The sequence below is a fragment of the Perna viridis genome, chromosome 5 (genome assembly GCF_037379345.1).
Source record: "Perna viridis isolate PV_CMFRI_1.1 ecotype Kerala chromosome 5, ASM3737934v1, whole genome shotgun sequence".
Lineage (NCBI taxonomy): Eukaryota > Metazoa > Mollusca > Bivalvia > Mytilida > Mytilidae > Perna > Perna viridis.
The window spans coordinates 5,004,239-5,032,207 of NC_142449.1; the positions used below are offsets into that span (position 1 = coordinate 5,004,239).

Genomic DNA, 27,969 nt, shown 5'->3' on the forward strand with positions numbered 1-27,969 from the left:
ATTTTCGCCTTGCCCAACATAATCTAATGGTAAGCATAATTTCCGGCGACATGAAATTGACGCTTGGTATGCCCTGGAGTCTAAAAAGGTATGTGCTATCTACAAAAGATGTATTTACATACACCCCTTTCCACTTTCCGATATTATATGTTCCTTAAAATGCTCCAAAGACATCCGGAAGCAAGGGCTTCCCAGAATTCATGTGGTAAATTGTTTCATAATTTCGGAGCAGCATCCCTAAAGGAATGTAAGCCATATCTGGCGGTTCTTACTCTTGGTTGTTCTGTATCAGAATATCTGAAAGAATATGACGAGTTCTTAGGTTTAATGACTTATAATTAAGGCGCGACATTTCCTCATGGAATTGACAATGGCCCAGACCTGGTAAAGACATTTCCAACGGAAATGCCGCATATCTCCACGTTTTGAAGCGCGCTTTACCTCCCGTTTCCATTACGATTAATTTATATTTTTATGTGACAAACGGCCTTGGCAGCATAACGTTGCCATAGTTCGGTCAAAATTGGAAAATCTGTAGTCAAAACAGTACAGAAGATATGAAAAATGAATAAATAAAAGGGACTAAATACGATTGAAATACAAGTTCAATAAAGAAAATGCACCAGCTAAAAAAAAGAAAAGGTCCTGCACTTTTTTTGGGAAGATGCGTCAAGTTCAAGAAAATAAGCAAAAAATATGTAAGAAATACCATTGTGGCCGTTAATCAATTGCTTTGTGAGAGATTTTTTAGATATGTTTTCAATTTTTCGTTCGATAAGGTACAGTATTTAATGTTGAAAAGCCAAAACTATTTATTGAATTAACTTCAGCGAGGAGAGAGATTTAACATTATAGCTAAGATTTTCAAAGAAATATATCACTATGGGAGTAGACAGTTTCACAGTTGTCTACCTACAGACAAAATGTAAGACGGACGTACAGACAATTCATCTCTTCGTTTTAACAGGTCATTTGCAGATCTCAATTATTTTCGGGCACGAGTATTGCCTTGCAACATCTAAGGTAGTTATAATGGTGTATTGATTTATATGATTAAATATCAACATATACAAGCACTTTTGAGAATATTTAAATATTACAGACATATGATATATACACATTTATTTAAAAGTTAAACATAAGGTAGACTTTTTTTATAATAAAATATATAGTTTATGAACATGGTTTAGTCGGAATTTACATTTAAAAATCCTATTAACGCCCCCCCCCCCCTATACTCAAATCCTGGATCCGCCCCTGTTTGTTTTGTAATGTTTTTTACAGATAGAGCCATACCACGCATAATCCAAATGACACCATATAAGCGTTGACAGTACTTTTCTGATAGGCATTTACCCAGTCTTCAGTCTTGAATTATTTTTTGAATACTAGTAATTGTATAGACAATTATCTCCTCAGAAAGAGATTTATCAATATTAAGTCCTAAATATTTCACGCTATTTTGTGAAGAAATAGTGTAATTATTGCAGACAATATTAAATTTGTCTATTTTCGAAAGTTTTCGTTTTGAGCCAAAACGAATGCACTCGGATTTTCCCAAATGTAGTGACAGTTTGTTATCTACTAGCTGCAAGATTCGAGTTCCCTACCAAGACGAGCTAAAATTACATCAAGATTCTTATGTGAATATAAAATTGTGCTTTCATCAGCATAAAGTAATAATTTACATTCAGAACTAATACTTGTTGACATACCCCTAACATAGCATAAAATAATAAAGGGCCTAATACACTTCCTTGAGGAACACCACAAAATATATTTTGAAAACTTGATTCGACTCCGTTTAAACTTACCTTTTGTTTTCAATCATTAAGATAAGACTCAAACCATTTTGTAGATGTCACACCCATAATCTTTCGTGATGCGATTTGTTAAAAAACTGCGCCATCTTTCAAAAAACGTGATTGAATTCCATCCAAACCTGTGCTCTTACATGGGTGAAGTCCCGCAACTCATAATTTACATAATCTTCATTCACTGGCGACAATTCAAAAATCACACCTTGATTACAAACTTTTTAGAAAAATTTTCTAAAAATATTAGAGCTGTAGTCAAAAAGTTTTGTTGCCTTTGGTAGTTTTTCTACAAGTGAAGAGGCCACAGTAGTAAAAAAGTGTTGAAATAATTTGCAACAGTGGTTGAATCATGACAATTTACATTATCAATTTACAGAACTATTTTATTGTTTTCTTTTTGTTATGCGCTAAGGCCCATTTTTTAAATTGTTTCCAAAGATTTTTTGGACAATTCTTGTTTTCCTTAATTTTATTTTTAAAATGTATAGCCTTTCCTTCTTTCACTTCTCTTTGAACTTTATTTCTTATTTTACAATATTTTCCTATAAACCAGTAAATAATAAAAAAAAAAAAAGAAATAGTGTACAAAATGCATATACGCAGTGCATTTGTCATTATACGTGGTTCTTTCGACATTATACGCAGTAGATATTTCGTTATGATGATGATCATTTATTATCGTTACTTTCCGTAAATGTACGACTGTAACCGAGCCCGCGGATTATTTTGTTTGAACTTCTTTTCACTCTGGCACGTGGGAGACACAAATCTCCCTCATTCACAAATTTCCGTCTCCCCCCCCCCCAAAAAAAAAATCACCCTTAGCCGAAATATCGCAGCAGTTATGTTCTAAATGGATTATTAAATTGACATGAATACAATGTATACGTAGCATAATAATAACTGAGAAACAATCAACTAATTATAAATCTTTTTGTTGTCCCCAAGGACGTAGTAGAAAGAGTAATCAAAGGAACCAAGACTAGCGGAAATCAAAAGAATGTAATCCAGGGACAAAGGCCAGACAAGGAAAACAGACAAACACAACAAAGAACATTAAGTAACTAAAATAATACACACAAAGAAACAGAAGTAAATGAGCAAAAAGTATAGGAGACTATATATTTAACTCCGTGTTGTACTATATATACATTTTTTTAGAAACCTTATATTAGCCAAATTATCTTTTTTCTGCGAAACAGGTCGTCACGCTAAATCTCCCTCTTAGAAAAGCTGAAAAGAGGGAGACCTCCCCCTTTGAGCATTCAAAAGGTCAACAGGCATGGATCACCATTTCTCCCCCAATTTAAAATTTGGCGCGCACCTGTCAAATATTGATTTGTCGTCCTTTGCAACTATGGTGACATGTAAATAATAGCGATGCATGCTGGGACATTGCTAATCCGGCCATGATACCACACGCACTGGAACATGATTAACTGATTAATTGAACCGTTAATTTTCGTGTTGTGAAGACGTTTTCGTGTTTTGTGTTTATTGTGAACAAAGGTATGAATTTTAACTATTTCTCGATGTCTCAACTCATATAATTTAGTAAAAAGTACGAATGTACTGTCTATTTCGAACCTGTATCCTACCCTCTCTGTAGAGCCATCAATGACAGAGGCACTATAATGTACGTCTATACTACATATATCAATGCTGCTTGTATGAAGGAAATGGTGAAGGTCCTCTTTAATTATTAGCCATACTGTCAGCCCTACATACAATGTAAATAACAACAAACAATAATTGAAATATAGTCCTGTAAAGTTACAGGTTTTGTACAAAATGACGATTTTGGACAAGATTGGTTCACTTGTCTGAAACGGGGATGTGGTTGTACAGTGTACTTAGGGGGCAAGGCTTTGTCTGAAACAGGAACTGGTGGATTATGTAAACAAATTTGGAGTGGTATGTCTATCACTCCCCCTTTCAAAGAAAGGAGTTTGTTAGTTACATGTAAAATTACCTAACCCTCCATTCACATGTGTTCCTGAACATAAGCCTCCATCCTCAAGGGAAAAATTAAAGGGTAAATTTATGGTATTAATTTTTCTACTGGTTTTTGGAAGGGGCCCATGCCATTGGGAAAAAGAGCCGTAAATTGTCACTTTGGAAATATAAATACATAAAGGCAAGTATTGCTGGGGTCCTACACTGTATCTATACCCTGTTTCATCTGCACCCCCTTTGTTTCTTCCACATAAATTTTATATGTGCACATATCTATTATGACACACTTTCAGAAAATATCTGGCATGAGAATAGACTCGACAGCTTGTAAAAGATGATGTAAAAAGTTTTGAGAAAATCTATGTAAACAATATACATGTAGCTGAAAAAATAGTTTAGAATTTATAAGTACGTCTTTGGTGTTAACAGTAAGTAAAAGAGTTCAAATATCGCTGTGATATGTGAGATATGCAGGCTTCCTTTATATTTTAATACTATATCATTGATGTATGTTATCTACATAGAATTTATCACTGTAGTTCAGATATATTAAATGAAACATTCGTATGGTGTAAGAATATGCATGACAGTAATATCCAAACTTGGTAATCCCCTGTAAATTTTTATGAGAGAAATTAGAGCTATCACAATCTTATTTTGAGGACTTTTCAATTTATAAACTAAAAGCATTGATAAAGCAAAAGTTGCAGTCAATTTTCAATGTAGCATGGTGCAATAAAAAGGACAATCTAACTGGAAAATTAGATACATTTACTTCATATTCACTCAAAAATAGTGTCCACAGAGGAAATACTTAAATTTAGAAACTTTTCAGCCAAGAAAAATAAGTTGTAAATTTTGTATCAGCTCACACAATCTAAGAGAGGAAACAGATGACATAAAAATAAACCTTTGGACAGGAATTTGAGAATATGCAATTTCTGTACACAAAATGGCATTGAAAATAAAGTTCATTTATTAACAAAATGTCCTTTTTACAAGATTTGTATTCATTGGTCATTGTCAAAATTTCAAGAGCTTAGATGAAACATCCCACATTTATTTGGTTAATGACTAATGAAGTTCCTGATTGGAAAACTTTCTTATTCAAGGTTTTAACAAAAGAATTGGAAAAAAAAACTTATAGGAAATTAAGTCCTGAATTGACAGACACATATGCTTTTCTGTTATAACATTTACAGCAGGTACATGTATTGTTAAGTATACATGTATATGTATTATATATGTTCTAATAACTTGCTATTATATTTCTGATCCATATAAAATGATAGGTTTTATGGTATGTAAGTTTGTTTTGATGCTGGTCCCTGTATCAAACAGTCATCTATTTTGTTTATAGGATGCTTTAAAAGATTTATTGAGCAGTTCTTTTGCATATGTAAATTATACTAACTTCTGCCCATGGCTGCTCTTTATGACCCATTTTTATGTCCTCTTGTTTCTTTTTTTTATTAATTGTATTGGTAATTTTGTTCCTTTTTTTTGAAGAATTTATTTCCTCATGATTTGCTATCTAAGTAGCCTAGTATTATCTAATAAAACCCAGTAAAATCCATATTTTCTAGTATTTATCACTAGGCTGGGCAGTACTTAAGAGTATTTCTCACTGGGCTGGGCAATAGTCAAATAAATCCCTGTTTTGCTGTGGATTTAGTTTTAAAATGGTTGTTTTTAAATTCACTTTGTTTTCTCTTTTCAGTGTGTGTGTGTGTTGTGTGAAACCCAAAAAAGTCACATTACACTTGGGATGGCCTATGGTCATTATGGAGTTGGCCGAAAGGTAATATGAGTGGAACTGCTAGATCTTCAGCACGTTCAACTGCTTCAGGGAGGATAAAAACCGAAAATCCTGCTTTAGTCAAACTTTTGACGGGTGATTCACTAACCAACACAAGGTTCGTAGAGAGCACTTCACCAGTACAATCACAGCACGCTTCTACTAATGTAAATGAAAGCCAGAATAGTCCTAATAGAAGAGAAGAAATACCAAGAAACACAGAAAAAAACTCTGCCAAGCAAATAGAAATAGACAATAATAAAAACCTAACTGACAATAAAACAATTACTAGTCGACCAAATTCAGTAAAAGGCAGTGAACAAAAGGAAAGTAGACCAAGTTCAAGATATTCTGTGAAAAGTGAAAGTAAACTTGTAAAAGAGCAATCTAAAGAAAGTTCCTGGGGAAATGTTGATGAATCTTTAACATTTGATGTAACAAATGTGGAAAATTCTCAACCTATTACTAAGGAAAATACCCTTACATTAGATTTCAATCCTAGAATAACTAGTGGCAGTAAAAAGCCTAATTCTGAAGCCTTTCAATCTGCCTCAATTAAATCAGGGCACAATACGCCATCCAAAATTGATTACTTACAAGTAGAGCGAGTTGAGAGTCCTAACTTTGAAAGAATTCGGTCACGAGAAGACAATAGAACACCAGGTGGCACTAGTCAAAGTTATAGTTCTAGTAGACTAAAAAATCAGAACACTGCAGGTAAAGAGCACCCCCACTTGGAGGCTAGGTCTGCTTCACAGCTTTTTGATTCACAAGGTGTTGGGTTTGAAGGTGATAGTCTTGATGTAGATTCTGGACTTGTACCTGATTCCACCAGCTTTTTAGTTTCTGCACCTGACACTGGTAGACAAACATATCGTGTACCGACACCTGTCAAATCAGATGATGTTCCTGTAATTCAATCTCCTTCTAGGTATAGATCTAACTCCTCTGCCAGTCAGCGATCAGCTTACAGTGCTACTGGAGTACCCCCACCACAACTTGATAGAAACCAATCTATTGTTAGTGACAACGGAATACCACCACCATCTAACTTAAATCTCTCTGGTAGAATACCAGGAACTGAAGAAGACATTCAAGATTCTGCAAAACCAACAGATCTAAGGAAAAGTGCTGTATCATTTAAAGAGCCTGTGATTACTGATTATCATAGTCACACTGAGGGTAGAGAAACCAGTGACTGGGACACTCCTAGGGTACCTACACCTCATCCTAGTTCTCCTCCGAAGTTCCATGACTCTATAGACTTTGGAAGTGGGAGAACTTCAAATTTATCACCAGAACCTACTCATCATTCTGAGGCTGACATACCATCAGTTTTATATACACAAGGTGATTCAAATAACAGTGCTAAAAGTAGTAGGTCAATAAAGAAAGTTTACATTGACTCTCCAACTTTCACAAAAGAGGAGGAGGAGGAATTTCGTTTCGTAGAAAGTCGAATTGATGATATGAATGAAGATTTAGAGGACACTGTACGGAGAATAGAGGAACAGGGAAATCGATATAGGCAAGAGAGAGAGGCTATGAATGAAGAAGCTGCTCGATTGAGGGCAGAAATTCAAGCAACTGAAGGATATTCCAACTCATACAATAGAAACAATTATTCTGATAATCACAGTAAACCTATTACTCACCCAACTGAAGAAATGGATCAAAGATATGGTAGAGATCAGGACTATAGACAAGATGGATTTCAGAACGGTTACTCACAAGGTTATGCAAATGTTAGAGATTCAAGGGATGTTTACAATACACGTAATACACGTAATGACCGCTATGAGGATAGAAATGTAGATAATAGTTATGGTAGAAATCAGGAACGTTATGAACAGGAGGATTATTCCAGAAACCAGTATTCTGAAAAACAAGGATATGGACAAAACCGAGGTGGATATTCTCAAAACCAAGGTGGATATTCTCAAAATCAAGGTGGTAATTCTCAGAATCAAGGTGGATATAATCAAGATGATGATAGTTATTCCCGTAATCAAGGTGGTTATTCCCAAAATCAAGGAAGATACAATAGAGACTCAGAAATGCAGGAGCAAGATAGTTATTCCCGTAGACCTAACAACCAATATAATGATAAGTATGGAGGTCAACAAAATAACCAGTATTATGATAGACGGGGAGATTCTCCTTCTCGATATCCACAAAGTGACAATCGAGGTGATGATGATCTCCAGCGAGAAACACAGTACCAAGAGGATCTAATGAATCGTGTTGAATCTAATAAAAAACTTGACTCAGAAATTGTCATTCCACGTATACCTGTTACAGAGGAAACATATAGGGATTCTTTAGATGACAATGATCAGAGAAATTATGTTAGAGATTCTCTTGATCAAGAAAATTATGGAAATTGGGGAAATCCCCCTCCTAATCCTTTTGGCCAAGGAAGAGACGAAAATGCAGAATATCTCAATAGACCACAGGAAAAACAACCTGATTATGTTGATGAAAATGACACAGCTCGAATGGAACTACTACATCCAAAAGAACCGAAAATTGATTATGTAGAGGAAAATAAGTTCACTTATGGACTTCCTCCAAATAAAACATACAGAACTTTAAAAATCAAGGAAAAAGAAGCTGAACAAAAATTGCATGAAGTTTTTGTTACTCCCAAAAAACCTGGAAACAAAAAACATAAACGAACAATACCTTTATCAAATGAGGAACGCCGACCACCTTTAACTGAATTACGGGAGAATGAAGGTGGTGCTGAAGATGTCTGGGCAAAAAGATCTGCCCAGTTAGCTAAGCATAAAGATGGTAAAGTTACTGGCTCAGGAACTGTAAAAAAATCACGTGGCTTACAAAAATATCCAAGTGAAAGTGCTGTTCAGTCGAGTCAAGGCCAAATTTATCAAGGTCAAGGGCAAGGTAGAATGTATGGAACACCAACCAGAAATCAGTATCTAGAACCTCTTGGTTATAAACCACAGTTGTCCAAAGAAGATCCACAACAATCACCAACGTACCGAGAGGGTTCATACAAAAAACCACTGGAGTTACAACCAATCAAAACTGAAATTACTACAGATGATGGACAAAAAATAAGTGTTGACATTAACTTAAAGGTGTTGAGTCCAACCTTGCAAAGACGAATAAAATCCCACCCTGATGATGCTCCAAATTCTGGTGCCCCATTTAATGTTCATGCTGAAGTGAAACAAAATAATCAGGGTGATCGTAGGCCGGTTGGAGTGCAGTATCAACCAGGTAACAGAGATCAGTCGGGAGGAGATATTCCTTCAAGGCAGTCTCCTCATAGTCAAGGCAGCAGACAGTACCCAATTGAGGAGAACAGGCAGTATCCTTTTGACAACCAAGATACCAGGAGCTATCAGGTAGGTCACATTTACATTTACCTTTGCACATTCATAGGAACTTAATTCTTAAGGTATCAGTACATTGTATCACTGGTAATATTTATTGATTAGCATTAAATATGTTATGACATTTCTGTGCATCTAGGAATGCCTACTTATATTGAAATTGAATCTCACTATGAAGTTTGGAAAACAATTATTGATGCCTTGTTATAAATCTGAAAAAAAAATCAATATTGGTTAAATCAAATTATTTCTTTCATGTACATGTACATAAAATACCTCAAAACATATCTTTCACACATGTAATGAACAGTTTCTATTTACTATAGATCAATGTTAGAGCTCTATAGACATTCATTTGACCTCTATATTGTATGGCTGAGGTTTTTTGGTTGCCACAATAGAATGAACTGTCATTAGAATAAACATTTAAGTGCAAAGTCAACTAAATGTTAAAGTGGAAAGGGGGTCTTATAAAATATTTATAAAAGAGATAATTGCCAACAAAAGTCTTAAGAATTTTATTGTATGAATAACTATATAAGCCTACCATAAAATTGTTTAAATGGCCTTAGTATACATACATGTACATTTAACATACAGCTGGAATTTTTGTAATCTTGTCACTCAAATACATTGAAACAAGATTAATCATTATTCTAACAAGATTTTGTTCCATTTAAAAAAAAATGAAAGGATTTTTTCGCTCATTTTAGCTTTCTGTAGGTTTCTTTGAACATGATAGGTGTATATACTTTACAGTGGCATGGCTAACATAAAGAGACACAACACTCTTCCTTATTTTTTTTATGTTTTCCTTTGTCATTCAGTTGGAACATAACACAAAAACTGTTCATCATATTAGCAGTGCCTGTTCAATTGACCAAATGTTTTCATTGTGAAATGCATAAAATATCTAAATGTAGGTCAAACTACACTTGTAAGCAATCAATCAATTACAAGCAGTAGTGATGAAACCCATACAACTCTACATAGATTTACAGCATCCTGGTAACCTCTGAATTTCAATAAAGCATCTTGCATCTAAAAATGATAGCATCACATTTGTATTGTACCCTATTGGAAGTTCTTTTTGAATAGCATTCTGGTAAAAAAATATAGCATGCTATATGGCCCTGTGTAGACCACTGCATTTCTTTAATTGTTCTTGTGAGATTGTACAACCAAGAATATATCCTAATCAAAAAAGGTTTTGGTAACCTTAAAGAACAAATATTATCTTTCATTTTACACTGAGCATTGTTGTTTGTATGGCCTTGGTAAAATAATACAAGACTTGAATTGAAATTATTTGCCCCCTTGTGGAAGAACATTTATAACTTGGCACCAATTCAACCTGGTCTCAACATTAGATTTAGATTTATAAAAGTTTAATTATAGCTTTGATAATCATTTAAAATCTTGTTTTTATTGTTTAAATACTTGAATGAATGGTTGACATTTTTACACACTATGAATTATGACGGATTATTTATATGTACATGTATATATTTGTATTTGCCAAGATGACTGTGCAAGTGGGTTTCGGATCAACTGTAACTAATTTCCTAGTCAGATTAGATTTAATGATAATCTGCAAATTCCATTAAAATTATCTATTTCATGTATTTTTTAAATATTTTAAACTTAGTATTAGGAATTGAACATGTTCACATACAAAACCGCAACACTCAGAATTTTCCAGAATTGATCAGATGGGTCAATTTGGGACTATAAATAAGGGCAGTTTAAATACATGTACGTACATGTCTGACACAGCTGTTAGCATGTTTTAATACTTTTAAGTTTCTTCTCAGAAATAAAAAGATTTCATTTTTGAAAATCTCCATAAAACAATAATAATTAAATTTCCTCTGTGATTTAAATTCTTTAGGAGGCTAAATGTAAATCAGTATTATATCATCTGTCCCTATAGTAAAAATCTTGTTGACATTCTGATAAAATTGTTTGGCCTGTTGACCTTATAACTTAAGCAGTATTACAATGTAAGTACTTGTTGAACAGTAAGGTTTCCAACATTCTGTATTCTCCTGATACATTGTATGTTGTAATACATGTAATATTTTTTTTTCCTTTTCCATAGCTCTTACCAATACATGCATCTAATGTTTGAAACATGACTCTTGCTTCAGAATAAGATCTTTCCTATAGTTTAAAAACATTTATATTTGTTGTTGATAAAATTATAAAAAAGGGAATAATGACTACATAGAATGTATTCAGGCCTGAGTTCGTAGGTAAATTAAGCTGACGTTATTCTAAGTGAAATCTTTTGATAATGCAGATTTACATGTACAAATTTTGATTGGGAAAAAAACTTTCTTTTTAAATTGAATATGAATTCCTTTATTTGATATTGAATGATTTATTTAGTAAGTTTTCCATACATTGTCCATACAAAACATATCACCATACATTATACTTAATTGTGCTTCTTTTCTTTAGTACAGTACAGGTTATATGGGATATTGGGTAGGTTACTATGGCAACTGCATTTAAACTAACTTTTCCATAGCTTTTTTTGCATGTTGTAGTGAGAAGGAAACAGTATCTTGATAAAGGTTTTGATTTTATTGTTAAGTGTTAATGAGGTTTTTGAGCTATTAACTGAAGTTGAAATTGGTTTTCATTTAACCATGCCTAAACAGATACTTAATCAATAATTCACCAATTATTTTGTAACTTAATGATCGAAAGTTTAAAGGTGTGAAGTTTGGCATGGAAAAGGAAGGGCACAGTCACACAACTGTTAAGCGTGAACTGTTTGCGTTGTGTTATGGGCTAAAGGTCTTGCTCCATGAAAGAGATAAACAAGTGACCAGATTTTCTGAAACCATACCTTAAAGATGTGGCATGCTGATTTAAGTTATCTACTTTTGCATTTTGAATGTAGAAATTTCATTATGTATTAATGAAGAAATTCATCCACAGTTTTGTGAATTTTCTCCCTTTTTTATTCTGTTTTCCCTAAGCATATCCTCATTGAATACTTCATCAGTCTAGAACTGTACAATTATGTACATAAGTTTATGTATGTACATGCATATATTCTTTGATATTTGGTGGTTTGACTAGTGCTTATATATATTTTATATTCATGTACTAGATACATCTACAAAAAAAATTGTATGACTTTTCCTTAAATAATCCATATTTTATAAGATACAGATACATGTAGCATTCAGTTATTTAGACTATCATTAGTTAGCTTACAGCTAAGTTGGCTTTCTGTATTCTTTCTATTGGATATTTCTCCGTAAGCTTATGGATGTTAATGTTGTATTTTTTGGTATCTATTCTGCCAGACAACTCTAGATTGCAATGTTCTAACGGTTTAATGGCTTAAAATTAGTTAAGGAACTGTGTGGCTCACCAAGGATATTTTGATTTCTGTAATATTCTGAATAGATATTGTTGAATGACAACAGTCACATGGTGCATAGCAGGTTATTTTAAAGTGTGCACCACTTGCATTGTGGTTATTTCAAAAAGACCAAAAACTACAACAGTCTTTCCTTATAATTTAATTTAAGTACCAAAATTCAAGGAGTAAATCATTTAAAAAAATTTGATGATGTCATAGTCATTACAAATTTTGGTCTATGAGATGATATCAGAAATTTTTTATCCAGTCAGAAACTGTTTTACTTCTGAAATAAAATTATAAAAAGACAAGTCCAACACATTTGATTTGACATAAATTTACTACTATAGCGGATATTTATTTTGCTTGATTTTTTTAAATATGGAGTACATGTACAGTGTATTTCAATTTAAATGAAAGGTCTGTAAAAACTATCTTAAAACAAATAGCAAAGATTTATAATTAATTCCTTCATTGTTTATGTTTTCATTCTTTTAAGCAATTAAATGGCCTGGTAGAAATTTTTTTTGTTTTTTGCTATGATTCATTGAATATCTAAAAACAAATGATTTAAACTTTGTGGATTGGTTTTCTGGTTTATAGTTACTACGAGTAGTATAATCCTTAGAAATCGATACCAGAACAATATACAACTTCATTAATGTACTTAATCTTATCAGAAATGTATTTAAGTTAACTGACAGACTTATATTTGTATTGTATCTTATATGTTCAAGTTGGTATAGTGTTTAACAGTAGTTAAGGAAGGGTATATGTAGAGTATTTAGAATATTTTATAGTCCTTCATTGAGAGTGGTACTCCATGGTAGTTTAGAAATGTCAAATTAAATAAGGTTTAAACCCATTAAGAATTGTAATTGTTAGTCCCAAGGTTTTAATATTTTTTCATTAAATGTGTAAAGAAACAGTTCTTTTTTGAAACTGCTCTTCAGGTTTCTAAATTGATTTAAAAGTTTTCTGTTTTCAGGACATTTTAAAAAAAAAGAATTGGAACAATTTGGGAAAAAAGTTGTCTCAGAAATTTTTGAGGATCTGATACCTTGAAGGCAGTGAAGCACCTACTTTGTAACTCTGCATTCAATTAACCTCATTGAAATGGTATTTTCACTACAGTGATACTCATTTCAGTATAACCATATATATACCACATAACTTGGTTATGGTTGGTCATTATACCACTACAGGGATAGAAAAGTCAAGCCACCCATAAGTTATTAAACAGTACTGTTTTACTGTGCTAATAAGAGTTGGGTTCAAACATAAACCAGAGAAAAGAAAGACAAGGCTTTCAGCTGACCTTCACCTTGTGTTAGACACAATTTTTAAGTTGGCAGGCATGGTATAACTTGGGTAGAAATTTAAAATGTTAATTTTGAGTGCCTGGAGAAATGTGTACATGTAGTTGCAAAAAAGTAATATAGAATAAATGCCCTGTTTCTGATTATAAAATGTGTGATTCCTAACCACTTTAACCTGCTTTTCTTGTTTTTTGTTAATCTATCAAAGTTCCATTCACAAATCATGAGCAAGGTACATGTACATGTTGACATCTAGGCTCATGATTTATGAACAGTACATTTGAACATGCATGATTGTGTAGGTTTTTACAATGGTAATCTGTATGTTTCCATATATTTTTGGAATTCATAGTTACACTAAGACCCTGTTATATTTCAGAATATATACTGTAAGATGTCAGGTACATACATGTAGAACAGACATTTTCATAATTCTTTTTTTAAGGATATTGTAAGCTTGCCGATTTGCACATATTTCATGTAGGCTCACATTTAGACATTATATGTTTCAGGTAATTGTGATACATGTTGTCTTAAATCTCTTGCAAATTTTTGCAGGACCAGCCACAAACACAACAGGAAAGTTACCGTGGTAATGATTATGATGGCATTGATGAAGATGCCTTACGAAAACAGGAAGAGGCTTTGATGGCAGAGCTGAACCTCTCTCCTAATCCATATGCTAAAATTCCTCCTATACCAATCAGAGATGAACTCTCAGTGCCAATGATTGTAGAAAAAGGGGGATATGCTTCTATGTACCAAGATGCTAAAAACAAAGATCCTAACCAACAACCATGGTATCAGGTTTATACAGTTAAAGATTTCAAGAAAATGCAGAAAGAAGTTAGACTAAGCAGAGGGACCTTAGGACCAGACCTAGACAATGAAACTTATAAAGAAAAGGTAAAAGGTCAAGGCTTGTTTTAAACCTTCAGTCAAGGCCATTAAAGTAGATCATACTTAATATTTATCCAAGATGAACAAAATGTAAAATTTTGATATAAAAATCATAGATCACTGAACTTGATTTTTAGATAATTGAGCCTTAATGTATGTGTGGGCAATTTTTATGACATTTTATATAGTTTTTGTAGTGAATTTTTCTTCATTTTGCAAACTATTTAAAACTGGTCTGTAGAATTCCTTTTTGTGAAAGGAACACTTGAAAATAAGACATTCTTTCAAATTTTAAGTTTAAAAAAAAATGATTACTTGTAAAAATGAAAAAGCTGAAATTCCCATTACATTTCAAAGAATATCTTCCCTGACAATTACTCCTCTTTGAATAATTTTTGTAATTTTACCATATAGATTTATTTAAAAAAGAATTAAAGATGATTTTTTTTTTACATTTTTCAAAACACGGTCATTGAAAATACTTATGCGGAAAAAAATGCTTCATGTAATAGGTATGAACTACTTTAAGTTAGATACCTACAATGTATGAATATACATGTATTTCATATTTACAAACTACTATTAGCCAACTTACTTTCATGGATATGCATTTTTACATTTCTAGAGATCAATTTAATTTCAATACTATTTATTTCATGACTCTGTCTAGCATCTATTACAGAATAAAGGGACTCGTTTCTGTTTATTTTCTTGATTCTTATTTCCAAAATCAGCAAACATAAATTGCCAGCGAAGTTTGTTCAAATTTTTGTTTCAATCCATTAAGCCATGTTGGAGTTATTGTCCTTTTTGATGCTTTTTTTTGGCTATTTTCAATGTTATTTCTTTCAAAAATCTCCTCTGACACTACTTGACTAATTGGAACCAAACTTGGTATGAATGTTTCTTTGGGTATCCTGCATAGAAATGGTGTGGGGATTTTTGATCCGTCGAAAAAAACTTAGCCATTACTAAAAATAGAATATAGGGGTCAGACAGTAGTTTTTGCATATCTCCAAAACTGTTAGGTTTAGCCAAATTCTTTCTATAGCTGTAAAGATCCTTTTTAAAAATTCAGCCAGGTGAGTGATTCAGGCTGCTGTGAGCCTCTTGTTGGAAAATTTGTCACTTGACAAAAAAATGGCAAATAATGTCCTAGCATCTCCCTTTATTTTAGGAATTCCAGCTGACACCCTTCCTTGCCAAAGTGTGTGGACGCATCCCTGAGAAACTCTGAAGACTGGTTAATTGTTCTCTACTGATCTCTTGTCCATTGTAAAATATCAGTATGGAGCATTTTTTTTATTTCTCTATAGACTTTATGCTTTAAATATTCATGCAACTGAAAAGCCAATTTTTAAAGTCAATTATGCCTATTTTGTTGTGATTCTAGCTTGAGAAAAGACATAAGCAGTTTGAATATGCCAGAATGGTGATGGAGAAAAATAAACATGATTTACATGACAAGAAACCTCCATCTTTTCCCCGCAAGGACCCTCAAATAGAAGAAGCCGAAAAAAGTAAACGGAGAGCAGTAAGTACCTTCAGTAGTAATCATTCAGCTACTTCCAATCACTCTTTCAATGTCAAAGTTTGCAGGGCTTAAAAGCAGTCTATTTCAATACCCTTGTTGTGGGTAATCCTGTCTTCAGTCCTTTAAAAGTATCAGGGAAGGGTCTAAGATTTTCCTTTATTTAATCTTTGATTCAGAGCAGATAACTGTTAAAAATAGTTATCACTGTGTCTGCTCTAAATGTCCCTAACATTTTGAAATGCTGTATAAAAAGTTGATATTTCTGAATTATTTTTTGTAAATACAGGAAAAAATTCCAGCAGATCGGTTAAAAGATCCTTATTTCATAACAAGTAAAAATTTGAGAAAAGCTGTAAGTATGGTGAATGATAACGGCTTACAGAGCTTTATCTAACTGTGTGTATCGATGCTGATAATAACATTTGGCATGTACATTATAGATATTTAACATTGTAACTTACATGTAATATGGCATGTTCTGTATATACTTAAGGAGGTCTTCAATGATTATAGTATTATTGCGTAAGGTTTTCCATATTGGCTTTGTTATTGGTCCATGACGAGCTGAGGACCACTAACTCAGCCAATATGGAACATCTTGCGCAATTATACCTTTATTAACTAACAAGTCCAATGTGCTAGGCCAATATGGATTTTAACCAGTCCAATATAATGTATTGGATGGCCAAATCCCATATTGGCACACTTTTGTATTTTTTATTGTGTTGGCATTTTAATCATATTTGGGCTGATATTCGAAAGTTAGTCAATAAAGGTTCTTATAGGTGTGTAGCTGTTGTCTTAGCTGAGATTTTTAAGTAAAAAGAAGAATAATATATTTTAAATCCCTGTCTATGAAGACACTATAATGTTTACTGCTGTCCCTCTTTAGAGAGTTTTTCAGTCAATTCCTTGTCTTTATGGAAGGGAGCTCTTTCTTTTCTTCGGTTGTTTTTCTAGTTTTTCTTTGGAGAGTTAAAACTTGGGGGAATGTATAAATGTGCACAGCTGTTTATTTGAAATTGAAAACTAAGCTTTTCCCAGAAGCTCTTTTAAGCAGTTTTGGCACTAGAGTAAATATTTAATTTTTCTTGGTAGATTTTGATTCTGATGTCAAAATATCACAGAATTTGTAGAAAGTTTTGTTCACAGTCTTCTCATTGTTTAATGGCAAAATTTGTTGGCATTTCTTTAACTTATCTATTTTATTGTTTCCTTTGAATGTGTGGCTGTGTTTTTATGTTGTATGCATCTTTATAATATAATTTGGGTGTGTAGTTTGTATTGGTGTAACTATGTGCATGATTATGTTTTAAAGCAAGAAAATAGTACTAGAAAGGTAGGTCAACATCTACACTCACAAAATGTTTTAAAGTAGAGAACCACATGCTTAATTTTATCACAAAATATGTTGGTTTTAAATAGTGGTAAAGGCAGTTACTTGTTTATTAGATGTTTTATGGTTACCCATGTATCTTGTTTTTTTTTCTCTCACCTGCTTAGAAAAACTTTTATTCACTTAAAATAATATCTTATTTAGCAAGTATCCATGTTTATTCTACTCCATTTGACTCATTTCAGATGTATTGCATAATGTTTTTGGAGTACAAGTTGTTAGGATTAAATTATTTGTGGCTATAATGAAAAGGGAGATAATACATTTTTAACTTTCATTACATTTGAAGAGGTCAAGGTTTCTACTATATATTGCTTGTAGTTTACTTGTACATCTAAATATGTACTAGTGTGTTCACTCAGAACAACCAAGCTACCAACCAAACCTGTTAAATACACCATTTTTATGCCACCATCTAAAAGTTGGGGGCATATTTTTTCAGTCTTCTGTCCCTCCCACAGGATTTTGCAAGATATCTAAAAAAATACTTCCAGCAATTGAAGTGATATTTTAAGAAAGTATATGTATCCATAGTGAGAAGCTCCATTTGATTTCTTGAAAATGTCCAAGTATTTGTTTTGAATTATTGTAATTCATTCGTAAAAAGGGTGGTATTCTTTTTGGTGTTCAAGTTTTCTCACAATATACTCAAAATGCTTGCACCATTTGAAATGGAACTTTGGGAAATTGTGTTTATTGCTTTGAAAAAAACTTTTTAAGCAAACACTTGCAGCAACTTGTATGATTTTCATGATATTTGATCCAACTCATCGTGTTGAAACAAATCCTATTTTTAGATTGCTTTCACTCTGAAATTACTGGACAAATTAAAACCAAAACTGGCAGAATGTTCTCTAGGATATTCAGCATATGGCTGATGTGGGAATTTTTTATCTGTTGAAAGTGTGGGTGCAACTTACTAAAATTAGAACGTAGGGGTTAGACAGAAGTACTTTTCTTATATTTTTTCCAAAACCCTTAGGTTAAACAAAATTCTGACATGGATTCAGTATAATGAGATCTATCTGTGGTCAAATTTTCTTGTAAATCTGTGAAGTCGTGATGGAGTTATTGACCTTTTTCCAAGTCTTTTTGCTATATTTAATGTAATTCCTTTCAAAAATTTTCTCCTCAAAAACTACTGGACAGAATTCAGTGAAAATTGGTACAATAGCTCCTTAGGTATGTTTATCCAAGAAAAAACATGGCTGTTATACAAAAAATAGTATGTTGCTTATGAAGCCAGGTGAACAATCCAGGATCTTTAGAGCCTATAGTTTAATTATAAGACTTAAAATATTTTCATCTTTATGCTTACACATGTTTTTATGGAGGAAATATCTACTTAGCAGCTAGTCTTGTTGATTCCCTTTGGACTTCCAATATTTTATGTGTTAGGTAATGGTGATTGCCTATTAATGCATTTTTATTATATTAAGAAGCATTGGAAATTATAATGATAAAAAATCTATATACATCATATAATTAGTCAACTATCATATTTTTATACAATACACATGTGGAAGTAATAACTTTTTTTTATATAATCATACTTTGGTATAAAGTTTATTATTTTTAATCTTCCTGACAATATTCTTTAAAGCTATGACTACGTACACTTAATCTCTTTGTAGAGAAGATGAAAGTGTGAGTACTAAGCTCTGAAATCATTGTTTGCCTTACTCCATTTACATCTTAACTTCTTCTCTTTTGTATTTTTCCGCAAATAATACAAAAGACTTCCAGAGAGTTTGTTATTACAAGTGTCCCCCATTACTGTTACTGTCTGAGTGATTCCATACTTGATAAAACACCTCAAACTCCCCTAAACACTGTGGTGTAAAAATACTAGGTTAGTTTAGAGAACATACAACATAATAAATTCTGCTGCTTAATAATAACCTTGTAGATGCTATTTTTGTCTATACTCAACAGTGCAAAATGTCAGTTTACAAATGGCAGTATTTTATTGGGCTATACTTAGGTAAACATTTGTGCACATCTCCAAGGCCTCAGTGTTACCCTTTGTTGTGTTACATGTATTTCATTTTTCAACCCCCCTTTTATTTGGCAATTCAGATATTATTTTAGTTTAGTTACATTGTTTTATTCACTATCTAGCACACACACACACACACATAAAATTATATAAAAAATACCCTTGCATTATAAACACTAGTGGTTTGGTATATAGGTATATCACTTTTAAAAGGTTTGTTATGTTTTATAACTAGGGCAACACCTGACCAATAATTGGGGACTTCATCCATTGTACAAGTAATTTCAGGAAATATATTTTATATTCAGGGACCATTATAATACATTTAGATTGCCAGTAATATGGAAATGAATGGAAACACACAGTTCTGTGTTTTCATACTACACTTCTCTTCTAAAAAATCTTTTTTTTTTTTGGATTTCAGTTATTTAGTTCCTGCAGATTTCAATGCGTAATTTAAATGTAATGATGTTTATTTTGCAGGCATTAGATTATGCCAGGAATGTACCAAAGCCACAAACTAAACCACGACCAACACAGTATAACTCATATGAAGTAGCATCCCAGCTTTCTCCCATTGCTAAACAAGGATCAACAGGTGTCAAATCTCCAACTCACTCACAACAAAATGTGGATGTAGTTGATCTGAAGAAACTACAACAGAGACATGAACAGGAAAAGAAAAATGTAGCTCTTATGAGACAAAATATGGAAAGTGTTCCACAGAAAGCATAACATTGGGTATATCATCATAAGATATAGAAATGTATGAAGTTCTGTCAGACCAAACCTTTAACTAAGTAGCCGTAGACTTTGAGATTACATAAATCATATGGACTTAAGTTTTAATGGTCTTGCAAGTCGCTTTTTAAAATTTTTAAAGGTTTGGTTCGAACCAATTTTACTACCGTACATTTCTTTCAAAAAGATGATGAAATGTCTGTTTTCACAATCATGTATAGTCCCTTTTTTCATAAAATGCATCATGTCCATCATGTCGGAACATTTTATGTATTACAAACTGTCATCTCATAGCATTTTTCAAAAATAAAAAAAAGGGGTAATAATACATTATCTGTCGTATAAATCAAATGAGAAAGTAAAATTCACAGTAATGTTATTTTATAGTAAAAGTTTATCTTATATTGTTACATTTTTTACAGACTATAATTGTTCACTATTTTATTACACTTAATTAGACTGTGGAGAGACAATATTATATTCTCTTTTACTTTTTTTTTGTTACATGAACATTTGTATCTGTTTATTTGTGTTTTTGTTAATATAGGTATATATTATTATGTTTTGTTTAAGAGCATAAGATGTTGTTTACAGTAACGTTACAAGTATTTTTAGTTTTTATATTACCCCAAGAAGATATAGAACACAAATTTATTCCATAGTGCCACAAAACTATTACAGAGCACATAATACATTCATAACAAAAGAAAAGAGCTCATCTTTTCTCATAGCACTTAAAGAAATGTAATAGTAGTTATATGTGTATCAAAAAAGAAATATTATTTAGTACAGTGTAACCTGTGAATTTAATCTTTTTTTCCTTGGTTAATTCTTTTCACCTGAAATGAAGGGACTTAGACTTCTTTCAGGTCTCTGGTAGATTCTGGGTTGGATTTAACAAGCTGTCATATTAATGGAGTTTTTGTAGTTACCTTTGTGAAAATCCAAAAGATTTGATGTTTGAAAGCATTTATTGTATAGGTATAACTCTAGTTAGTGTTTGCTAACACAGAGATTACATTAGAGAAGTCAATCATTAACACCTTCTACCATTGTATGTCACATTGTAGATATATGATCCTGTCATTTACTGCTGTATATATATATGTATGTATATACCCTTTTTTTGTAAGCGATCTGTGATAGAACTGTTATTTATGTATTGAACAACCTCGTATTAAATGTCTCTACCCTACAAGTATTATATCTTGGTTATAACTTCCTAAGGTACTTCAGGCAGTCACTTTACACTAAAAAAAAACATTCTATTTTCACTCTTATTGTGAATTCTTTCATATTAATGTAATGTACATGTATGTATGATAAAGGACATAATAAAAATTATTTTAGTTAAAAATTGATGTAAAAGTTTTGTAGAATAAGAAAAATAAGTGACTTATTGAAACTTCGATTTCTGGCAAAGTTGATATCAGGAAATTATGATAGATGTTTAACATCAGAAAAGAATACAAGATTGTACTTGGCATGTTCTTTATATATCGCTACATAATGTCAGATGTTTCTGCTAGTGGATTCTTTTTTACTGTATCTTGCTGCTCAACTCGGATGTTTATAGTTCATTATGTGTTTGTTTTGTGTTCTACTAATATGATTCTTGTCTCCCTTTGAAGTTTGTCATGATGGCAGAATGTAGGTGTGGTTTAATGTAGGTTTCTTCCTGTCTGAGAGGGGTGTTTCTTGTATTCCAGTGTAAGTTGTGGTTTAATGTAGGTTTCTTCCTGTCTGAGAGGGGCGTTTCTTGTATTCCAGTGTAAGTTGTCATAATTCTATATGGCAAGTTGTACGATATCGAATAATTGAAAAAAAAATAATTTTCAGAATTTGGTATTAGTTTATAATATATGGTTTCTTGGATTGTTTTAGGTCATTACCTAAAGAAAGGGTGAAATTCTGATCCTCCAATTCACCTGAGTTAATCAGGCCTAGGAGCCACAAAACTTTAAAAACCTTAAGTCTGAGAAAACTCTAACTTTCATGATAACTCTAAATCAAAGTCTTTGAAATTGTTGACGTAACAAACAGCTACAAATTTTTTCAGACTGAAGGAATTTTTCAAGTTTTGTGGTGCTGTGACATAGTCACTGAAATTATCCTTAATTCTTATTTGAAAACTTGAAAAAGTTCACCACTTTTGACAAAAAAGCATTGTTCCCCTGTTGTGACTTTCTGATTCTTTATATGAATCTGTTAAGTAACTATGAAACTATAATTTAGTATCTTTTACGATTATTTTGTGTCTATTTTATAAAGTTATTTTCATATTTTGACTGGACTTATAAAACAAGTATTTCTTTCCTTAATTCTTATACCATTTAGTTTTAGTTACAAATTATTTCAATTGGATTACAATTGTTTTGTCTTTAATTTCATATTCTTTGTTGGTATAACCTCAATCAATATGGTGTCTATTGTAGCAGTTTTGTAGTGAGCAGCATGTGATTAAGGTTATATCTTGAGAGATTTGAAATATGAGTGTATAGTTATTCTTAAAAGTACATTTAACCTTCCTATAGATGATTCAGAGTGGCTGGCAAGTTATATAACTGTTTCATTAATGTCTAGACCTTAGTGTTGTGAAGGGAGGTTTATCATTTATAATTTATATGTATTCAGAGATAAAATAAAAATAAGTTACTTGCACTGTCATTCCTTTTGTCTTTGTGTAAGGACAGGGAGCTGATTAGCTCACTACATGCTGTTAAGTACCATTCTGTGTAAGAATCAGTCAATGGGTGGCACATCATTTTCCCTAATTTAGTCATTTTTGCCTAAAATATATTCAGTACATCTAGGAAACAACCAAAAAGCTTTTTAAGTTTATCCTGAAACATCTGTGACATAGATATGTTTTGACTGCTTATATAAGAAAAGAGTGTGTGAAAATCCCCCCCCCCATTTTTCCATAGTGCATTTCAACTAAATTTGACCTATCAATATCTTAAAAATGCAAATTTTACAAACACTTTGATGGTTATTTCTGGTGGTTATCAGGTATAATTAATTGGTTAATGCAATAACATTTCTTCATTTTTTTCTTTCATATGCCACACCTTATATACATTTTACTTGATTCTTAGACAGAGAAGTACTTAAAATGTGCATTTTATTTAATATATTGAATTTAACTGTATATACTAAGACTTATGATTTCTATTAATTCTATCTAGCTCCTGGTTCAAATAAAGGTAATAACAAAAATAAATCAGAAGGAATATATAAGTAGTACATATACTTGCAAAATTAAGAATGAATCAGCCATTATGTTCCTGAAAAAGCAATGGTATGCAAAATGTACAATAGAACAATCACGTATCACGTACAACTAAGATCAAGAAGTCATGCGCAGTTTATATAATTTTCATCTAAGAAGTGCAAAAACAAATGATGAAGTAAGATTATGTAATCTGTAATTATTTCTGAATTAAAAAGAGAATTTGACGGTTTTTTTTTACATGTATAGATCATCTCCCAGTCTGATATATATATTAAGACTGCTACTTAATTCGGAATAAAAGAGTAATCGAGAGAACCAAGATTCTAGCTGAAATCAAAAGAATGTAATCCATTGACAAAGACAGAAATGGAAAAGAGACACAAAAACAAAGAACATAAAATAACTAAAATAATACATACCAAGTAACAAAAGTAAATGAGCAACTCGGATTCAACTAAAAACTAGGAGGATGTATCCGGTGCACCGGTAGGGTAAACGTCCCCTGTTTTTCAGAATGCCCCCCCCCCCCCAAAAAAAAAGTCTCGAAAACTTTGCCTGATGTACTGACATTTAATGGTAAGGGGAATTCCCAAAAAAATAATTACAGGTGTCTAAAATCTAGTTTATGGCATGAGGTTTTTATATTTTTTGTAGAAAATAATGTACACTATGATTATTTCAGTAGAATTCATTTCACCAGAGGCGGAGGAGTCAAAATTGATCAAAATGAGTAAAGTATGCTTGAACTGTTTTTTACAGAAATTTTAGGTACCAACAAAAATTATTGGTACATACTAATATTCAGTGACAACTAAAACTAATTTAAAAACAAAATATCAATTTATTCTTGTGGTAATTATTACATGGGTAGCTTGCTCTGAATTTGATATCTATAACCTAAGTCACATTATTATTGCTATTCCAAATTAAGTAGTAGTCTTTATATATATATATATATATATATATATATATATATGCCAAAAAAATATGCCACCAAATGTGCTTATTTTTTTCTGACAATGATGAAAAAGCACAAAATGCACTATAAGCATATATATTATGATACAACATTACATATTCACTCATTTTTGATAAATATTTAACAATAACATTATGTTTTCAACACAACTTGATTGACTCTCACAAATAACATAGCATATTAATGTCTTTATAGATATCAATTTGAAACTGTAGAATTTAATAAAGTCCTCGATATTTTTCGGTTTTTGAAGGAATTCCTTAATTTTGGATTTAATAAATTTTCAAAAAAAATTCCTCAAAGTAGAATTTCTTCGTTGGTTAACAAATTTTAAAGCAGGTTAATGAGGCTCAATAATAACTAGATTCCAATCAAAAGCAATGGTTTCTGATTACTCGGGGAAAGTCTTAAAACAGAAGGGAGAACTCAAATCCTATAATTAGTGAAAATTTTGTTTTGTATCCATCTGTTGCAACTAAAAAATCCATTCATCTCTAAAATGATGAAGTATCTCAAAACCAACCAGTTTTAAATAATAACCTTTTCCATACACAGATCAAACCCTTTTCTTTTGACACAAGTACTTCCATTTATTTTAATGTGACATATGTTAAAAATATAACATCCAAGAAATGAGCTTGTCTTCTTTTACAGAAACTCACTTGTATAAATGATAAAAAAAATATGTATAGCAAGGGTAGTCCTATATGGCACACCTATAAAATATCGAATGTCTAATATATAGACGGTAAATATCTAATATCCAGTACATAGACGGTAAATATCTAGTGTCTAATACATAGACGGTAAATATCTAATGTCTAATATATGGACGGTAAATATCTAATATCCAGTACATATAAATCACAATCATCGTCTTTCATTAAAATATCTTTTAAAACGCATAAAAGGAATCATGGCTAAGAGTGCGTTTCTTTTCTTAGAAAAAAATTAAATGGTAGATCCCTTACATTCATTTCAGCTTTCTCAACTTACACGTCACTATTTAAAACGGATTTCGTTTTATCCTGTAGTTTTTTTTTAACGATTACGGGATGTTCTGTTACCGGGTAACAATTTATTTTTCAATTCTAAACATTTTTTATTTTTAGCAATAATTATTTGAGGCCTGTTCAATTTCTATTATAGATGTTTTATTCCCCGATAATAAGTTTCCTCATGTTAACAAACCACGTGGACATAAACAATCAACAATTCGTTTAAATCTATGATAGCTCACGATGTAAGTTAAATTTTATTATTAGTTTATACTATTTATGTATTAAGCATTGTTATAAGCCTATTTTTTTTTTATATAGGATACGCCCCAGAAGGTCAATTTAAGAGATGTCTTTATGTAAAATGTATGGAGCGCCTTGTGGTACCATTTATGGTTTTTTATTATGAATTATATTTTTTGGGTTATTATTCCATATTTCACTTACCCAAACCTAATTATATGATTTTTGCAACCTTAATTATCCCTTAATCGAGATTTATTTTGAAATTTTTGGTTTTGCACCTCTCCTCGCTTTTTTCGTTTAAAAAATGTACGGAAAGCCAAAAGTGTCACTTTGGTAATTTTTTCTACGTTATTTATTGTCAAATATTTGTCGAAACACGTGTCTCTATGCTATATTTGAGGGATATCTAGTTGGTAGATCTGATGTTTAATCATATGTTTTTTTCTTGTTTTTGTGTTTATTGTATTTTTCTTTTCATTTTAGTTAGAATAGTAAACTTGGAATGTGTTCCTTTTTCTTTTGTAGCATTTTACCGCTGTCATTGTTGAATAAAGATGTTCTATGAGACGATGTTGGTTGTGCTATCTGCACTGCGGCAGAATAGTAAATAGATCGTACAGATTCAGATGTAAATGAAGATACGTTGATCATGGATGCAACAGACGTGAAACCAGAAGATACTGTCCGAGCAAGGACAATGACTGAACCGGGGAAACAATTATTTCTATCACAAGTCGATGAATATAAACGTAAAATCTATAAAGCATGGGAAAGATTCGAAACAATACTTGAAGGACTTGATGAGTCTGCCAAGGACCTCAAAGGTTTACGTACGTTGGAGAAATCGATACTTCAAAGTGAGGAGAAATATAAAGTAATTTCTAAAGAATAGATAGAATTCTTGTCAAGGAAAAACACCGACGAAAGTGGTAGTATCTTGTTAATGTTTAGCGCGGAATTTAATAATGCTCAGACATTATACAACAGACACTCTTACGAATAAAATCAGAGAAGATGCAGGTAGCCGAGACGATGTCACGGTATACGAGTGTTAGTAGCAGGGATGGATCTGTCGGTAGTTCAGCGTTAGTGAAGAAACGCGCAACAGCTGAAATACAAAAGACAAAGGTACAATTTGCACAATATGAGGCAGAATTAATGAAACAGAAGGCGAGATTAAACGAACTTGAAACTCAGTCAAAAGCAATCAGTGAAAGAAGAAGAGCAGAGGTTGATGCTGATTTAAGTCTACTCAAAGCACAAAGGGAAGCTGCAATAGCGATTGCGGAAATTAAAGTACTCGAGGAAGCTGAAGGTGAAAATCGAAGTGGTGAAATTTAATGCTAACGCGGAACCTTTCGTGCCATTAAGTTGCATTAAAGATGACTTAACTGAACAATATGTGAATGAACAATATCACCGGAATAACGCTTAAGCTGAAAGTATGCATACTCACGACACAGCAGCTTCGAGGTTAAATGTTGGACTTCAGTCAACTCCAGGAAACTTAAATCCTAACGGTGTGAATAGACCATGTCCGCCAATTAAAGCCGGTGATTTTAACAACAATTTCAGAACATTTTCACAACCTCGTCAATCAAATAACGATCCTGCTATTGTGACGGACTTTACAAAATTTCTACTAAAGAAAGATTTACTACTCTCTAGATTCCAACAATTTGATGATCGTCCTGAAAATTACTCAGCATGGAAAGCTAGTTTCAGGAGTATAGCAGAAGAATTATCAGTGACTGCTTTCGAGGAAATCAACTTATTAGTGAAATGGCTCCGTCCAGATTCGTCAAGGTTTTCACAAAGTATAAGATCGTCAAACGTAAATAATCCATCGATTGGACTTGTTAGTATCTGGGAGAGGCTCGACGAAAGGTTCGGGAGACCAGAGATGATCGAATCAGTTATTAAAGGCAAACTTCAGAAATTCGCTAAAATTACGAACTTTTGGACATTCTCGTTCAGATAGAATCTTCAAAAGCAAATCCTGAATATGCTAATTTACTGTCTTATTTCGTTTCATCGTCAGGGATTAATCCGATTGTTGAAAAGTTGCCTTACAACATCCAGGAGAAATGGACATCTCGAGCATCTAGATACAAAACTGACTATCATGTTCTATTTCCGCCGTTCTCGTTCTTCTTGAATTTCATCAGAGAAATTTGTAAATAAAAAACGACCCGGCATTTAACTTTCATAATACAGACAATGTGTATTCCAAGAAACAAACTTCAAATCGTCGAAATGATCATAGTGCAACTTAGAACTAATGTGAATGTCGGAGAGAAAGAAAAC

The 27,969-nt window shown here is 32.3% G+C and overlaps 2 protein-coding genes across 7 annotated transcripts; both read left to right on the forward strand.

Annotated features, from left to right (window-relative positions):
- The first annotated feature begins 3,198 nt into the window (after window positions 1-3,198).
- Window positions 3,199-22,871, forward strand: LOC148615694 (uncharacterized). Of its 6 annotated transcripts, XM_088582194.1 has the most exons (8): window positions 3,199-3,326; window positions 5,494-8,945; window positions 11,397-11,423; window positions 14,193-14,540; window positions 15,928-16,068; window positions 16,355-16,420; window positions 17,387-17,407; window positions 19,947-22,871. In XM_088582194.1, exons 2-8 carry the CDS (start codon window positions 5,580-5,582, stop codon window positions 20,196-20,198), a joined length of 4,221 nt encoding a protein of 1,406 aa, XP_088438320.1. In that variant the 5' UTR covers window positions 3,199-3,326; window positions 5,494-5,579; the 3' UTR covers window positions 20,199-22,871. The 6 variants fall into 6 exon arrangements, with proteins under 6 accessions (XP_088438320.1, XP_088438321.1, XP_088438323.1 ...); XM_088582195.1 differs by lacking the exon at window positions 17,387-17,407; XM_088582197.1 differs by lacking the exon at window positions 16,355-16,420.
- Window positions 22,872-26,688: 3,817 nt separating this feature from the next.
- LOC148615695 (uncharacterized) lies at window positions 26,689-27,010 on the forward strand. Its single transcript, XM_088582201.1, has one exon. It carries the CDS (start codon window positions 26,695-26,697, stop codon window positions 27,001-27,003), a length of 309 nt encoding a protein of 102 aa, XP_088438327.1. The 5' UTR covers window positions 26,689-26,694; the 3' UTR covers window positions 27,004-27,010.
- Window positions 27,011-27,969: the final 959 nt, after the last annotated feature.

Excerpts from the sequence above, each read along its gene's own strand:
- LOC148615694 (XM_088582194.1), top strand. The coding sequence starts at position 5,580 with ATGAGTGGAACTGCTAGATCTTCAGCACGTTCAACTGCTTCAGGGAGG. Across the intron at positions 8,946-11,396 it reads AAGATACCAGGAGCTATCAG|TACAGTACAGGTTATATGGG; the intron begins GTAGGTCACATT and ends TCTTTTCTTTAG. Across the intron at positions 14,541-15,927 it reads ATGAAACTTATAAAGAAAAG|CTTGAGAAAAGACATAAGCA; the intron begins GTAAAAGGTCAA and ends TTGTGATTCTAG.
- LOC148615695 (XM_088582201.1), top strand. The coding sequence starts at position 26,695 with ATGTCACGGTATACGAGTGTTAGTAGCAGGGATGGATCTGTCGGTAGT.